The sequence below is a fragment of the Giraffa tippelskirchi genome, chromosome 10 (genome assembly GCF_054371585.1).
Source record: "Giraffa tippelskirchi isolate mGirTip1 chromosome 10, T2T-mGirTip1v1.2.pri, whole genome shotgun sequence".
Classification (NCBI taxonomy): domain Eukaryota; kingdom Metazoa; phylum Chordata; class Mammalia; order Artiodactyla; family Giraffidae; genus Giraffa; species Giraffa tippelskirchi.
The window spans coordinates 4,043,348-4,058,958 of NC_137284.1; the positions used below are offsets into that span (position 1 = coordinate 4,043,348).

At 51.8% G+C, this 15,611-nt stretch overlaps 1 protein-coding gene across 4 annotated transcripts; it reads left to right on the forward strand.

Annotated features, from left to right (window-relative positions):
- Positions 1-5,561: 5,561 nt before the first annotated feature.
- Positions 5,562-12,619, forward strand: LTO1 (LTO1 maturation factor of ABCE1). 4 transcript variants are annotated; one of them, XR_014067929.1, is made up of 6 exons: positions 5,562-5,721; positions 7,049-7,154; positions 8,237-8,307; positions 10,914-11,035; positions 11,254-11,397; positions 11,599-12,619. XR_014067929.1 is itself a non-coding variant. In XM_081537953.1 (5 exons), the coding sequence occupies exons 1-5, from the start codon at positions 5,672-5,674 to the stop codon at positions 11,280-11,282; spliced, it is 378 nt and encodes a 125-aa protein (XP_081394079.1). In that variant the 5' UTR covers positions 5,562-5,671; the 3' UTR covers positions 11,283-12,619. The 4 variants fall into 4 exon arrangements, 2 of the variants coding, with proteins under 2 accessions (XP_081394079.1, XP_081394078.1); XR_014067928.1 differs by having other exon boundaries at positions 10,914-11,031; XM_081537953.1 differs by having other exon boundaries at positions 11,254-12,619.
- The last annotated feature ends 2,992 nt before the right edge of the window (positions 12,620-15,611 follow it).

Genomic DNA, 15,611 nt, shown 5'->3' on the forward strand with positions numbered 1-15,611 from the left:
TGGACAGAGACCCTGGAGAAGAATAGTACCCACTCGAGAATTCTTGCCTGGAGAATTCCGAGGACGGAGGATACAGTCTATGGAGTCGCAAAAAGTCGGACACGACTGAGTGATTGACGCTTTCACTTCATGATGTATATAGAACAAGTTAAGAGATTTGTTTCCTGGAAGTGAGTTGTCATTTAATGACTTCCGTTTAAGACACTGAAATCCATTTTTTCCCCTGGTTATGAAAGGCTATGTTACTTTGCGATTAAAATAGAATCAAACTCATAAAAACATATACAGGAGAAAATAAATATTATTCACGAGTTCATCAATCCTGTCCCTCAGAGAGGAAGGAGCTCTGTAACTCAAGGACTTGGATAGGATTAATGTACACTAGGAAAGGGACCCCAACTCTGCAAATTTGAACATATATTAAAAACAGTATGCTTGCAGGTTCCTTCTTCAACCACCACAGGAGCAAATGACACATTTTGTTTTCAACTTGTTTTTGGTTTTTTTTTTTTCGTTCTAATAAAACAGTTGTGTTTCCAGGTCAGCCACTGTAGAGCTCAGATCAGGTTTGGTTTGGTTCATCTTGGAGGGTGCCTAGTATTTCACTGTGAATATAAAAATTAAAAAAAATTATTTCCAATATGACAACACTTTCTAATCAACTTTGATGAAGTTTTTCATTTCAGTTATATCCACCTGGTTCTCTTTGAGAGAAGAATATGCAAAACATTTCTATTTTTTAAAACTGTGTTTTATTTGTTAATATGGTAGAGCCCTGGCTTCCCTTGTGGCTCAGCTGATAAAGAATCCGCCTGGGTGACCTGGATTTGATCCCTAGGTTGGGAAGATCCCCTGGAGAAGGGAAAGACTATCCACTCCAGTATTCTGGCTTGGAGAATTCCATGGACTGTATAGTCCGTGGGGTCACAAAGAGTTGGACACAACTGAGAGACTTTCACTTCACTGGGAGTTGATTATACCAGCTCCTTTATATTTTTGTTATAAATTACTCAATATTAATGTTTTGAAACCATTGGAATAAGTGCAATTAGGCAGCTTTTGAAGGAAACTAAAAATGGAAGCTTAGAAAGTTCTATATCCTTGAAAACCTTTTCAGATAGTTTTCACTGTACCCATAAAAACCATCTCTTCTTTTTAAAATTCAATTAGTTATTTTTGGCTGTGTTCGGTCTTCATTGCTGCACACGGGCTTTCTCTAATGTGATGCATGGGCTGCTCGCTGGTGGCTTCTCCTGTTGCAGACCACGGGCTCTAGAGCACAGATTCAGCTGTTGCAGTGCTTGGGTTTAGTTGCCCCGTGGCATGTGGGATCTTAGTTCCTCAACCAGGAATCGAACCCAGGTCCCCCGCATTAACCACTGGACCACCAGAGAATTCCCCAAACCAATTTTTTTCCACTCAATTAGATGGAGAAATTTCAGTTCCTGAGATAAATACAATCAAACATCACAGTGTGTTCTCAGAAACTAATTTAACAAGGAGACAGATCAATTCCGATTTTTCCTGCTTGCTTTTTATGGGTTCAGTTGCTAACTCCGACACCAAATTTGAAATTTAACTAAACATTTTCCAATAAATTATATTTGAACTTAAAACTTAGCCTTTTTCTATCTTCAAGGCCCTAGCTTTAAAGTCTGGTCCTTGTTAGAAAACGAAGCAATTTGTGAAAACAATATTAAAAAGCCAAAATAATGTAATCAAACTCTTAGCCTTCAACGTTAAGACAATCTGTGTTCAAAACAATATTTTAGGAACACAATCAGAGAAATAAATGCAGTGGTTGGGGGGAATCCCTGTAAAGCTTTAATTTCCAGACAAATAGTTTGAGTCAGTAATGTTGGTTTTTGTAGCATACATAATTTTTCAAAGCTTTTGCACACTTCTTTAAAGCTTGAAATTAACTCGTGCTCCTCTGTACAAGTCTTTATACCCGTGACTTTCACCATTAGCTGTGTGCATGCTCAGTCGTGTTCAGCCCTTTGTAGCCCACCAGGCTTCTCTGCCCATGGAATTTTCCAGGCAAGCATGCTGGAGTGGGGTGCCATTTCCTACTCTAGGGAATCTTCCCAATACAGTGTAATTGGTCTCTTTTTTTCTCATCACATATCAGTTGCCCTATGCCAAAAGACAGAGTCTTTACTTTCTTTCAGCAGATAACAGTTTATGCTCATAACATGTATTTTACGTATGTATTAATAAGAGAACAGTTCCCTTACTTGGGACATGTTTACAATACAATGTGAAATGTTTGAGGGGGTGGATGTAAAGTTGTACGTATATGAAGATTATTTTTCTGTGAAAATTCAAAGGGGAAAATGTGACAAAATTAGCAAAAATGAATCGGTGACCAGAGTGGATTTGTTTGCTTGCATGTTTTGCCCTTTTTCTTACATCCCAAATGTTTTGTGATTTCATTTGTTTATGAAAAATGGACAAAAAAGCTAACAAAGAGAAGATAACAAAATAATACAAAGTCTACTTCACTTCATCTTCACAAATATATTTTTGTTGGACTTTTTATTTAAGTAACTCATGTTCACTGTGTGAACATGGAATATTCAGAAAAAAATATAAAAGAGGAAATTGAAAATTACTGTAATTCCAAAATCTAGATATAATCACTGTTAACATTTGGGTGTACTTACTTTAGTTTTTTAAAAGCGTAATTATTTAATGTCTTTGGAATCAGAGTATATGTAGAGGTTTTTCTTTATTTTTTACCCTTTGTTTCTATTTTTTTTAATTTGTATTTTTTATTTAAGTATTATTAATTTGGCATATCACATTTCAGGTTTACTGGATTTTTTTTCTCTTTTTATTTAAGCATCAGGAGCCTTCTCTGTGACATTACTCTTATTTCAAATATTATTTTTGGCGGGTGCTTAAAAGTCTTCACTGTGAATATCCTACCATATACGTACCATCATCCTCACTTTGCCATCATAAGCTGCTTTCTCTTTCTGGCCTTTGCAGCTCATGCTATAATACTGCATTGGACATCATTGTACAAAAAATTTTCACTTTTCTCTGTTAATTTCCTTGAGCTGAAGTCCTAGAAAGGAAATTACTAGGTAGAAGGGTAAAAACATTTAAAATGTCCTTCTTATCTTTTAGAACTGCTAAACCAAAAGGTAGCTTTAACTTGGGCATCTGTGGGCATTGACAGTATCTTCCTTCTAAAAATGATGATCTTTATTTATTCTGTTTTTTACAATTTTGAAAAGGCAAAAAATGAGACTCATTCTTTTGATCCACATTTTTTTTTTACTACTAGTAAGTCTGTCTTTGCTATACTTTTGTTTGCCAGCAAACTGTTGTTCTTTTCTGTGAATTATATATTCAAGTCCTTGGACCATGCTTTTTCCTGTTAAGATGCATTCATTTCTTATCCATTTTAATAGATTCTTCATAAACCAAAAATATTATTCGTTTAGTTATAATATTTATGACCAATATATCCCCAGATTGTTCTTTGGTTTTTAATTTTGTTCATTTACCACGTTTGCGTGCGCGTGTGTGCCCAGTTCCTTCAGTCGGATCCGACTCTTTGTGACTCTGTGGACTGTAGCCCACCAGACTCCTCTGTCCGTGGGATTCTCCAGGTAAGAATACTGGAGTGCTTGCCATGCCTTCTCCAGGGGATCTTCCCCACCCAGGGGTTGAACCCAGATCTCCTGCGTAGTCTTCTGCATGGCAGGTAGATTCTTTACCCCTGAGCCACCTGGGAAGACCTATTGCCACCCTTGGACTTGCATAAATTTGCACTGATTTTCCCTTTGTGATTTCCCCCGTGGCTTTTCATGTGTTAAAAATGAATCTCCATACTTACCTGAATGTTCCACCTAAATTTTTAAATGTCTTGTTTTTTTCTTTTGAAAAAAAGTCTTTAATTCATTTAGAACTGTTTTGATGAATGGTATGAGATATAAAGGCTTTCCTGGTGGCATAGTGGTAAAGAATCCACCTGCCAACACAGAAGACATAGGAGACACGAGAGATACCAGTTTGATCCCTGGGTCGGAAAGATCCTCTGGAGAAGGAAATGGCAACCTACTACAATAGTCTTGCCTGGGAAATCCACGGACAGAGGAGCCTAGCGGGCTACAGTCTATGGGGTCACAAAGAATCAGACAGGGCTGAGTGATTGAGTACATGAGATATAAATGGAAATTGACTTTTCCCAGACAGCAAGTTTTCCCATTTTAGTGATTGATGAGTACCCCTTTCCCCCATTAATTTGTGGTGCTTTTTATCCCGTGGGAAGGTTTTACATTTCTTGAGTCCCCTTCCAGGCTATTCCATCCCTATTTCATTCATCTGTCTATTCTTGAACAAACATGCTAGAATATTTTTATAGATACTGTTGTTTAGTCACTAAGTTGTGCCTGACTCTTTGCAACCCTATGGACTGCAGCCCTCCAGGCCCCTCTGTCCACGGGATTGATTGACCCAGGGACAGAACCCGTGTCTCCTGCCTTGGCAGGTGGGTTCTTTACCACTGAGCCGTACGGGAAGCCAAATTTTTATGGAGACTTTCTTTTTTTCACATCTGGTATAGCAAGTCCTCCATATCATTCTCTCTTTCAAAAGCATCTTAGTTAGTCTTATCAACTTATTCATGCAGATGAAATTTATTTATTTATTATTTTAATTTTTTATTGTTTTGGCTGTACTGGGTCTTTGTTGTGGCTCAAGGGTTTAGTTGCTCCATGGCATATGGGATCTTAGTTCCCTGACAGGGATTGAACCTGCATCCTCTGCACTGGAAGGTGGATTCTTAATCACTGGACCACCAGGGGAGTTCTCAGTTAGGATTTAGAGTTTGACACATTTCCCCCAGATCATGTGGAAACTGAGGTTGCATTTCTTCCTATCTTGGGTGGTGGGGTAGTTTTCCTTGTATAGGTTCTGCTCAGATCTTATTTCTAAGAAACTTATCGTGACCATGGTAAAGTGGATTTCCCTGATTATCCCTGCTCAGACCACTACTAATTATTGTTAGAAAAACAAAAAGCAAGTAATTTTTTTTTTTTTTTTTTGAGATTCAAGTGGAGGGTGGCCCTTGGCTGTGGGTCGGGGTCGGCGGGAGACCGGGCCACTCTCCTCTGGAAACTGTCTCCACTCCGCGAATTGCCTTTCCTGGAACTTTCCCCCGCCCCAAACCCCACGGGCCCAGAGCCTCTTAGCCAGAGCTCCGGGAGGCGTTGGTTCTTCGGTAGATTTTCCAGTTTCTTTTCCTGGTCCTTTCTGAGCCGCTTTCGGCAGTTCAGTGGCCTCTGCCTGGTTTTGGGAAAGTGAGATCTTGGGTCAGCCCCGCGTAGCCAGGTGGATGCTCCAGGTGGGTACCGACCGAACAGCTTTAGGGTCAGAGCCGGGGGGCGGGGCAAGGGGCCTCGGGGCGGGGCCGCGTCCCAGCCTAGCTCCGCCCAGCGCCGCCGCCGCCGCCGCCGCGCACGCGCTCTGGGCCCGCGCCGGCGCGTGCTGAGCCCTCCGGCGCGCCGTCGTTACCCGGCCTGCCCCGCGCGGCCGCCCCCGGAAGTGAGCTCGGCGTCGTGAGCGGCCGAGGTTTCCGCGTGCTGTGGCCTCGCGTGTCCGCGGCTCCATCGCGGGGTGGCGGAGCCCGACGGGCGGAGGCGGGTCGGCGTCCACCATGGCCGGTGATCAAGACATGTTCGACGCTGTCGTGATGGCAGATGAGAGGTGAGTGGGTCGGGACCCCTGGCCCTAGTGTGTCGGCTCTCAGCCTTGGGCTGCGGCCCTGGGGGGAGCGCACTGGGGCCCCGGAGGCCGCTGGCGCGGGAGGGCCCTGGATGCTGTTACTTCCCCTTTACTCGTCGGCCTCTCGGGCGAGCGCCAGGCACCGCTGTTCTTCCGGGGCTGCCCCCATGCATTTGCTCGACCTGGTGACTGCCTCCCTCCAGGGACGCCCCGTCCTCGGGTGGGGCGGACCTCTGCCATCTGGGCGCTGCCCACCTCTTTCTTGTTCGTCAGTGGTGGGACAGACGGCCGCATTCACGGACAGGCTCATCAAGGTGTCAGGCGTCATCCTTTTCCCTCCTGAGCCCCTGGGGAGCGCCTAGGGACTGTGACAAGGCGAGGGGGAGCTCTTGGCTGCTTTGATGGCTGTTTTCCAGTGCCTGGCCTGCTTGAGACATCGATAGACGTCCCTGAGAAAGAGGGAGCAGTAAGCGATCAGTCGCTGACAGTTCATTTGGAAGTTGCTGTAAGCTGTACGCTGAACTAAGCCTTGTACGCCTGTTATGTATTTTATCCCTACTTGTGAACTAGATCCCTTCTTTGAGATGAGGAGGCAAGGTCACTCCCAGGGTGGGAGCCAGTATAAGTGGGAGTGATACACTTGGCATCACCGAGGCCTCCCGCCAGCCCCTTTCACTTTAGTGGCCCGGGAGTTGTGCTGGTTCCACTGCTGGCCCCTCTAAGTCAGAGCCTTTATTCTACCCCAGTCCCCGCAGTCATGGTACACTTCGCGCTGACCTGATGGCACTCCTCCCTGCCTGGCTCCTGAGGTGTGATGGAAAGCCTGGTGCAGACAGCAGAGTTTCGTTTGTCTGTCCGTTTTGAAGCACTTGCCCAAACAGTCTAGCTTACAGACACACAGAACTGGGGCTGCTGACTAAGTCACTGGGGAGATTTCCAAAAGCAGATTCCTGAACTTTAGTGAATGTGAAGGGCGAGGCTCCTGGATTTGTATCTTTGGGATTTTCCTGTGTGTTTCCAGTATTCTGCCTGGTTTGGGAATCCCTGATTTAGCCCGGCTCCCTCATTGTAGAAGAGCTGAATTTGGCTTCAAGAAGTACAGCGACTTGGCCACAGCAGAGGCCTCAGGAGGGGTGGAGCTGACGTTGGACCTAAGTTTTCTGGCTCAGGTTCTCTTGTTTTTCTGTGATACCAGGTCTTGTCTTGCGGTCTGGGTCTAGGTCCGGGTCACGTGGAGGAGAAGAGTTTTTCCAGGAAGAATCCTCTTTCTCCGGTTTATTTGCTCAGACTTGCTGCTTCTCTGTCGCAGGTTTCACGGGGAAGGGTACCGGGAAGGCTATGAAGAAGGAAGCAGTTTGGGTGTGATCGAAGGGAGACAGCACGGCACGCTCCACGGAGCCAAAATCGGATCTGAAGTGAGTGGGGACCTTCTCCCTCCCCAACCCCCGCCGCCACTTAGAAAGGAATCCTGTTCTTTTATCGTTGACAGTTTACCTTGATGGTCAGTATGATCAAGCCACAGTTTCAGGCCTCTTAAAATGGCAGTAGGCTAGATAGAATGTTGATGGAGATACATTCCTAGGATGGAGCCTGCAGAGCATGTGGCTGTGTGGCGATGATGCAGTCGGGTGGGCTGGAGAAAAAACAAGTCCCTTGTCACCTCAGTGGGTGTTGAGTGTCGTGGTGCCGAGTCCTCCTGCAGAGAGCGAGCGCCCTGTGTTGTGTGAAAGTGTGCCGTTTATATCTACATAGGAGTTTCGTAAAATCCCTGATTTTCCTTTTCTCCTGCCTTTTGTCCTGGATAGGCACTCACTTACAGGTAACTGGCCATAAACAGCCAAGTCTGAGGCCATCGGAACTGTATTAGGTATCTGTGGCTTCTAAACAAATCAGTACAAGGCACGTGGGCTTAAGACAACCAGTGTTACTTGTCTCACAGAGGTCCTGGGGGTCCGTGGTCCAGGAGCAGCTGAGCCGGGTGGTTCTGGCTTAAGAGTCCCTAGATGCTGGAGTTAAGGGTCAGCCACTCGAAGGCTTGCCCGGGGCCAGAAGAGGTGCTTCTCAGATGGCTCGCTCCCTCGGCTCTCTTCAGCACGTGGACTTCTCCATAGGGCTGCCCTAGTGTCCTCCTGACCCTGTGTGGGTGGCCCAGGTGGGCAGAGCAGAGGGGACATTACGTGTTAACACCTAAATCCAGAGGTCACATGCCGCCTCTTCTGTGTTCTGCTCGTCACGGCCACCCGATACAGTCAGGAGACCACGCAGGCATGAGTACCAGTGGAGCGGGGAGGTGGGGCCCAGTGGGCCTCCTTGGAGGCCGGCTGTCCCACTGATGACCCGACCTCTGACTTCCATTTCCTGGTCCAGGACAGCACGAGAAGAAGCACGCTTGCGCCCCCTCCTACCCTCCCTCACCTTAGTTTTGAGAGCTTGATAATTAGATCAAATACAGCGCTCGGTTATTCATTGCACTCTTAAATGTCTCGTCAATTTACAGATCGGGTGCTACCAAGGCTTTGCGTTTGCCTGGAGAGGTCTTCTGCATGGTTGCGCCACTGAGAGAGACAGGTAAAGCCAAACCGCCTTTCTTCTTTGGCGTCTGGACCGGAGTCGCGGTTCCGTGGTGCACCCTGACGCGGGTGGTTAGTCTTAGTCTCCTCGTCTGTAAAACGGAGAAAATAATCGGGCTGAAATAACCTCATGAAATTTTTACAAGGTTTACAGGAAATAGTACCTAGAAGGTGCTGGGCCCGTTTTGGGTGTTGCATGAACACCTACTGTTATTCTCAAGAGTCCTCTGATCTCCACGTTTTCCCTGGAGGCAAGCACTCAGTGACTTTCAGTGGCCCTGCCAGTGAAGGCAGGTTGAAAATGATTTTATCTTCTTATTTCCCCTGAGCTTCTGATAAACAGAGCATGGTAGTCTGGGTGTGATCCAGGCTCAGAAATGGTGACTGCATCATCACCAGGACTTTTAATGTAGCCGGAAGGTCTACCGAGATGACCCAGTCCATATGTTTTGCCCGTGTCAGGTACCTGGAAGCACTAAGGAGCCGTTAGCTGTCCTTTGTAGCGTTTGTAGCCTTCTGAACCTGCTCTAACGGGTGCCGCTTCCCAAAGCCCCAGACCCTGTCCCCACCCCCGGTCTTCACTCTTCCCCCTTCCATGCAAGGCTGTCCTGCTGCTCAGGGGAGCCAATGCGGGGCTTTGGCAGCTACTCTGTGTCATTCGGATGCCCGGTGGCTTTGCCTGGCTAGGGAGGGGCTCCAGGAGCGTGAGTGACAGAGCGCAGAAGCGGCATTCCCCTGTCCACGTGACTTGTCATTTGGAATGTTTTGAATTTCTAGAATGTGTGCCACCACCATATTCACGTGTCAGAGCAGGGATGCTCGAGTCAGGGTCTGGGTGATTCTGGGGTGGCTGCTCTCTGACCTGTCCCTTCACTGAGCAAGTGGGAGCTAAGCAGACTCGCCCATTGTGCAGGGCCACCTCGAGGAGGGGTCCTCTAATGGCTCCGAGGGCGGCGGGGTGGCCGGTGACCTGGTGGGGACGGTGGTTGGCAGCACGTGGCAGCACTTGGGGGCAGTCAGGGCTGAAGGCGCCTCTGCGCTCCCGGTCCACGCAGGTGGGGGTGGTGCGCCCAGTCTTGGAATTCTCTAGCAGCCTCCCCTTGTCCCTGCGCTGGTGTCTGCAGCACACGGAGGGTGTGAAGGTTCCTGTACCTGGGGGCTGCGAACTCACGCCCCAGGGAAGGGCCCCCCCCCACCCCCTGTCCTAAAGCCGTGCCCCCAGGCTCCATCAGAGGGAGGGTCTCGTGGGTTGTGTCAGCTGGTGGGAGCCCCGCTGCCCCCACCCCACCAGCAGAGCCTGGTGGTCTCTGAACCGCAGCCTGAACCCTTTTATCTTAGAGGAGTGAATTTTGGATTTTCTAAGTTTCTACAGTTTAAAAATAAAAACAGTAGATGGCGGACAGAGGATCTTCTGCTTTATGTTCCAAGTAAGGATGTGTCCTCACTCAGTGAACCCGGGGACTTTGCACCCCGGAGAAGGTGTGTGGGAGCCTGTCTCCGCCTGCAGGATGGGTGTGTCTGGTGCAGCTGCGGTGACCGGGCAGTCAGGCGGGGCCGCTTGCGGACTTGAGAGTGGGCAGTGGTCCCTGCATCCGGGCACGTACAGCCGTCCCCACATGTGGGCATCTGCCTTCCGTCTGCTGGAAACCGATGCCTTGGTGCTTCTTTCACCCGCTTTGATGCTTCGCGGTTTTGTTTTCCCCGAGAGGCGGCCGTCATAATTCTCGTTAACTGCTTTAAGAACAGCAAACGTGAGCTGGTCCTGGTCGCTTTGAATGGCTGTTGCTTCATCCCAAGGACGAGTCCTTTGAGATTCCCTGGGAACAGATACCTAGTATGTCCTGACGCCCAGCGGTCGAAGGCGGGCTGGGGCCCAGCAGGATTGCTTGCCCGTGACCCAGGAGGGCGCCTGCCCTCCCCAGTGGGAGCCCTGGCTTCCAGGGTGTGGTGGAGACGGACGGTTACTGAGCGCTGTTCTGCGGCAGGTCCTGGGCTTTCTCTGGATTACTGATCCTCCTGAGCCTGGGAGGTGCTGTCAGGGCCCCGTTTTACAGATGAGGACACCGAGGCCCAGAGCCGTGAAGTCCCTGAGTGCCTCGGGGCGGTCCTGCTCCAGGCTGAGCCCCTCGTCTTCCTGGGGGAGGGGGCTGAACTCAGGCACCAGACAGTGTGGACGGAGCAGGCTTGGTGTTTACCTGCTGTTAAACTCCCTGAGGCCCTGAGTGTGAAGATTCTAGATCCTAGAAACCCCTCAGATGGGAACAGGCGTAGCCATGCCCAGCGCTCTTTCCTTCTGGTTCTGCCTGCTCTGGGGCCAGGCCTGGGGACCGGTGGTCTGGGTGCTTGTCGCGTGGCCTTGGCCACTGGACCAGGCCGCAGCCGTCCAGTGAGGGCGGTTCTCCCTTGATGTCGGGCGCAGGTGTGGGCGGATGCACGTTGCCAGGCGAGGGAAGGTTGTTGAGTGTGATGACTGAGTTAGCCGCCAGCTCCTGAGCCCCGGCGTGCTCAGCGCCACTGCCTTAAGGAGCGCGCACAGCACCATCGTTGCGTAGGCCAGGCCTGCCGTGCGCGGGCACTGAAGGCCTTTATTTCTGTGTTTTACAGCAAAAAGATGAAGGTCCTAGAGGCGTTGATTGGGATGATTCAGAAGTTCCCTTACGATGACCCTACTTACGATAAACTTCACGAAGACTTAGACAGAATTAGAGGGAAATTTAAGCAGGTTTGTGTCCCGAGTGTTTCTTTTTGATTGGGGTGCCTGTCTTAGACGTGGCCAGGTGGTCCTGGGGATCCCTTTGCTGATGGTTTGGGCCACCCAGGCCATGTCAGTGGTCCATAAAGCACGTCCTCGTGTACCTCGATGTGAGGACCCCGTGGAGGGTGGTGGCCTAGAGAGAGGTCCGCAGTCATTTAAAAAGCCACCCTTTTCCTCTTGTGTTTCCAGCTTTGTTCATTACTGAACGTTCAGCCTGACTTTAAAATCAGCATGGAAGGTTCTGGACTTTCATTCTGAGGATGACAGATGAACAAAGACAGGACATCAAGGAGCAGATGTTCATGTGTTAAGTGTTGAAAAACGTGATTAAAGGCAAGACAATGAGGAGGATTCATTGTTTTGCAGGATCGGTTCCAGTTTGGCCAGTGAAAGGGCCCCCTTCCCCAAGGTCCCCCCGTGTGGCCCCCGTCCCCCCACCCGGGGGGCCCCTCGGCACAAGCCTGTCCTTGGTCGGGTCCTGTCTGCCCCGCAGTCTGGACGGCCCTTGCAGAGCCCTGCTCGTCTCCTTTGCAGGGTCCAGGCCGCCGGCTCGTGGGTCCCCGCCGCTTGGCCGTCCTGGCTGGATCTAGACCTGGCTCTGGATGAAAGAAGCACCCCTGATACTCTTTGGCCGTGCTCAGAGGGGCCGTTTTTTTAAAGATGAGGGGGACAGGGCTGGCCGGCAGGAGTGGCGGGTACCGTGGCATGTGCTGACCCTTGGGATGCGCCGGTGCTTTGTGACCTGCTCCTGGTGTTCTATTTAGTCCCTTCGGGAGCCCACGAGGCGGGCGTTACTCATGGTTTATAGAGGAACCCGAGGCCTGAGAGACCGCCCGGTCCAAGGGCTGCGGGCGGCAGAGCCGGGACTCCGGCCCTGGCGCTCACCCCGTCTCCTGGTGCCCAGCCCGGGACGCACGCTCCAACCACAGGCCCGGGGTGCCTGCCCGCACTCCTCACTATGCTCGTCGCCTCCTGTGCGGTGGACGTGGGCATCCGGCTGAGAGGAGGAGAGGCCGGCCCTCTCCCCAGGGAGCCGGGACGTGCTCGTCCCGCGTCCCCCACCAGGGAGGTACCCTGTCGTTAAAAACGGTCCCGGGGGGAGATCTGAAGGCCACCACTCCGCGTGCAGACACCTTGGGGTCGCTGCGAGTCTGCTCCAGCTTTTACAGTCCTCCCAGAGCGTCGGTGTGCTCTGCTCCCCTGGCAGCTGCTGAGGGTCCCTGCGGGGCCTGGACGCTCGGCTCACCGGACGCCGAGGAGGGAGGCTCGGCTTCTCGAGGCTGGCGGACACGACACGGCTCCGTCCGGCTCACTGTCCCGCGCGTCTCGCCGTGTGTTCCTGGCCTTCAGCCCCTTCTCAGCTCTGGGCGGGCCAGGGCCAGGCCTCAGCCGTGCCGTCATCACAGAGGCCACCAGCTCATCTCCGTCCAGCAGGGTGGAGGGCTCTCGTGGTTTTCCTGGGCAGAATTTTGTGTTTCCTAAGCTAGCTGCTTGGATAATGTATTATTTTTATAATTGGAGAAAAAATAAATAAACAGCATATTTTAAAGCCAAAGGCTGTCTGGGACCTTTTTGATGTGACTTTTAGTGAATTCACTCCCTCCTCTGCGGTAGTTGGGGTTGAGGGACCAGGTCGCACGGGGCAGCCCCCTCTTGCGCTCGTTTTCAGCTTTAACTAACACATGTGGAGGCGGCTTTTGTGGGAGGGCGGTCCCCACGCTGCTCAGGAGGGGCGGTCTTGCTGCCCCCTGCCCCCAGCCCCTCGCGCGCCTCCCCCCACCCCCCTTTCCCTCTTGCCCCGTCTTGGTCTCTCTCGTCTCCGGTGTCAGCCAGGCCCGCAGCAGCCCCTTCCTCTCCTCCATCCTGAGGGGCTCAGCTGCCTCGTCGCTCGTGTTCAGGGCCCCTGGACCCTGGGCTTGCCCTGTGCCCGCCCGGCTCCTTCTTGGAGGACGAGACCCCATGGCCAGCAACCCTTGGTCACCGGAGAGGCGTCCTGGATGGGAGCGCAGAGCCCCCGCTCCATCCTCACACTCCGACCCCACGATGCCGCCTCCAGCCACGGGGTCTGGAGGGCTTGCTCTCCTGGCAGATGAAATGGTGGAGGACGCTGGGGGGCTTCGGGGAAAGATCACCTCACTCTTGAGGAGACGGGATCTCTTTTGGAAGTTGTCCCGTGGGGATGTGATACCGGAATTTTGACAGGCAGCTACTGATGGAGCCACCCCTGCGCCTGGCAGGGCCGAGCCAGGGGGACCCCCTGATGTCATCACCGAACGACTGTGCCAACCAGCCCCCGAGGCGCCCCACTGGCCGACTTCGAGTTGTAGGAGCCTGGTGCATGCCCTGGTTCCGGGCTTCCCAGGTGGCGCTAATAGTATAAAGAATCTGTCTGGTAATACAGGAGACGCAAGAGACGTGGGTTTGATTCCTGGGTCGGGAAGGTTCCCCTGGAGTAGGAAATGGCACCCCGCTCCTGTCTTTCTTGCCTGGGGAATCTCCATGCCACTTCAGTCGGGTTTCCATGCTTCACTCACCTCCCACACCCCGTCCCATCTCTTCCTGTCCACCTGACCTTTGGATTTCACCAAGGGTTCACCCCCTCTCTGGGGGGCTCAGGTTTCCCAAGGCCTGCTCACTCTTCCCCCATTGGAAACCCCCCAGCATATTCTGTGCCACGGTATCAGTCAGCCAGGACTGCCACAGCAAATGCCCCACACCGGGGGCCTTAAACAGCAGGTATCTGCTGTCTCCCAGTCGAGGCTGGAATCTGAGACCCAGGTGTGGGCAGGGCTGGTCCATCCTGAGGCCTCTCTTGAATGTTAGTAATTGGGAATAAGCAGACTAATCCACGTTCTGGCTGAGCTGACCCTTTGGGAGTACGCTCTCAGGCACCGTGGTGGCCGAAGAGTTTTACTCCCCCGGCCCAGGCCGGACCACGCCCTCCACGCTTAGTTATTTCACCTTCAGCCCGTTGTGTTTCTCCCCCCAGTGGTGAGGAGAGAATGGAGTGATTTGGAGGACGGATAAGAAGTCTTAACTTGCTGAGTGGCTGCCCGGGGCTGCCTTGACCTTCCTCAGGTCCCTGAAGCGTCCCCAAAGCCTGCGAGGTGGGGCCACTGTCCCCCCCAACCCCCCCACCCCCCTGCAGATAGAGGCACGGGGCACCCAGTTGGGCTGAGTGACGAACCCAACGGCTGCAGTAAGTGGCCTCCCTCAGGCCTCACCAAGCACAGTGGGGGTCAAGCGGTTTGCATGAATTATTCTTAGCCAGTACAGAGCCTCATTTTTCTGATAACTCACAGCCTGTCTGTGTGACCAGTCTTGCATCTAGCTGATTGGGGTGGAGGCGGACAGATTTATGGGACGGGACCCGTGCTGGCTGCGGTAGTAGAGGCGGGAACCAAATGGACCAGCAGCTGCCCCCAACCCTGTGAGCAAGGCTCACTGAAGTATGGGTGGGGAGCCTGGAAGTGTGTGTGTGGGGGGCTATGTTCAGCTCTGCCTGGGGAACAAGGGAGTGGGAAGGAGGGCAGGAAGGCTTCCTGGAGGAGGTGACCTTGGCACGACTCACTTTGGGAGCTTTCGTTTGCGCTCAGCACCCCAGAGAATGTCTCTTCCACCCTACCTGAGAACACTAGTTTGGAGAGATCAAAAGCTGCAAGTTAACTGGCAAGGTGGTCCCAACTCCACAGTTATTCCAGTCCTTAGTGGGTGAAGTGAGGAACTGGTCTGCAGCCCAGGAAACGAGTCCCCAAGTGAGTCTGATCAAGCAGAGAAAAGCGAGCGCTGTGTTCAGTTCCCACAGGAGGTGAGCGTCGTGCAGATGCTGGGCCAGGACCCCAGGTGACGGTCCTGTCTGTGCCCAGGACTAAGGGGCTCAGTGGGGACTTCACTGTTCCAAGAAGGATAGTCGCTTCTTGCCTGCAGCTCTGATGGTGACTAAGACTCCTCACCTGATGTCCAGGCCCTAGTTGGTCTGTCCCTGGGGGGCCCCGTGGAGCCAGCGCTTCATCCCCATCTTCTTGGTGCCCCATTAACAGATCGGCTGGGCTGTGGGTCGCCGGGGTTGTAGTGAAACCTGAACGTGATCCTGTCTCTGCCGATTAAAGAGTGGGATGGAGCGGGGAACCCCACGCTCCAGTAAACAACCACGAAATGGAAGACTTCGTGGTAGGTGTCTCCACCCTTTCAGCCAGGATTTACTGAGCTTCCATTTTTCTCAGTGGACATGACCCCCTGAGATCATGGGGTGCTCTGTGAATGTGCTCCCTAGCTCTGAGAGCTCAGACACACCTGTTGGGTTGAGCCATGTCCCCTAAAAGACACGACAACATCCCAGCCCCTGGCACCTGGGAACGGGGCCTTCTTTGGAAATAGGTCGAAAACATGCAGAACGTGGAACAGTTAAGCTCTGAAAATGCTGGGAAGACCCCGTCAGACGAACTCCAACAGTAAGGAACAGTCCTGGGCTCCTGGAACAAGGGGGCTGACTCGATCCAGCAGCTTTCCTGGAGGCCTGGTCCCCCTCCTGCTCTCCTGCCTGACCA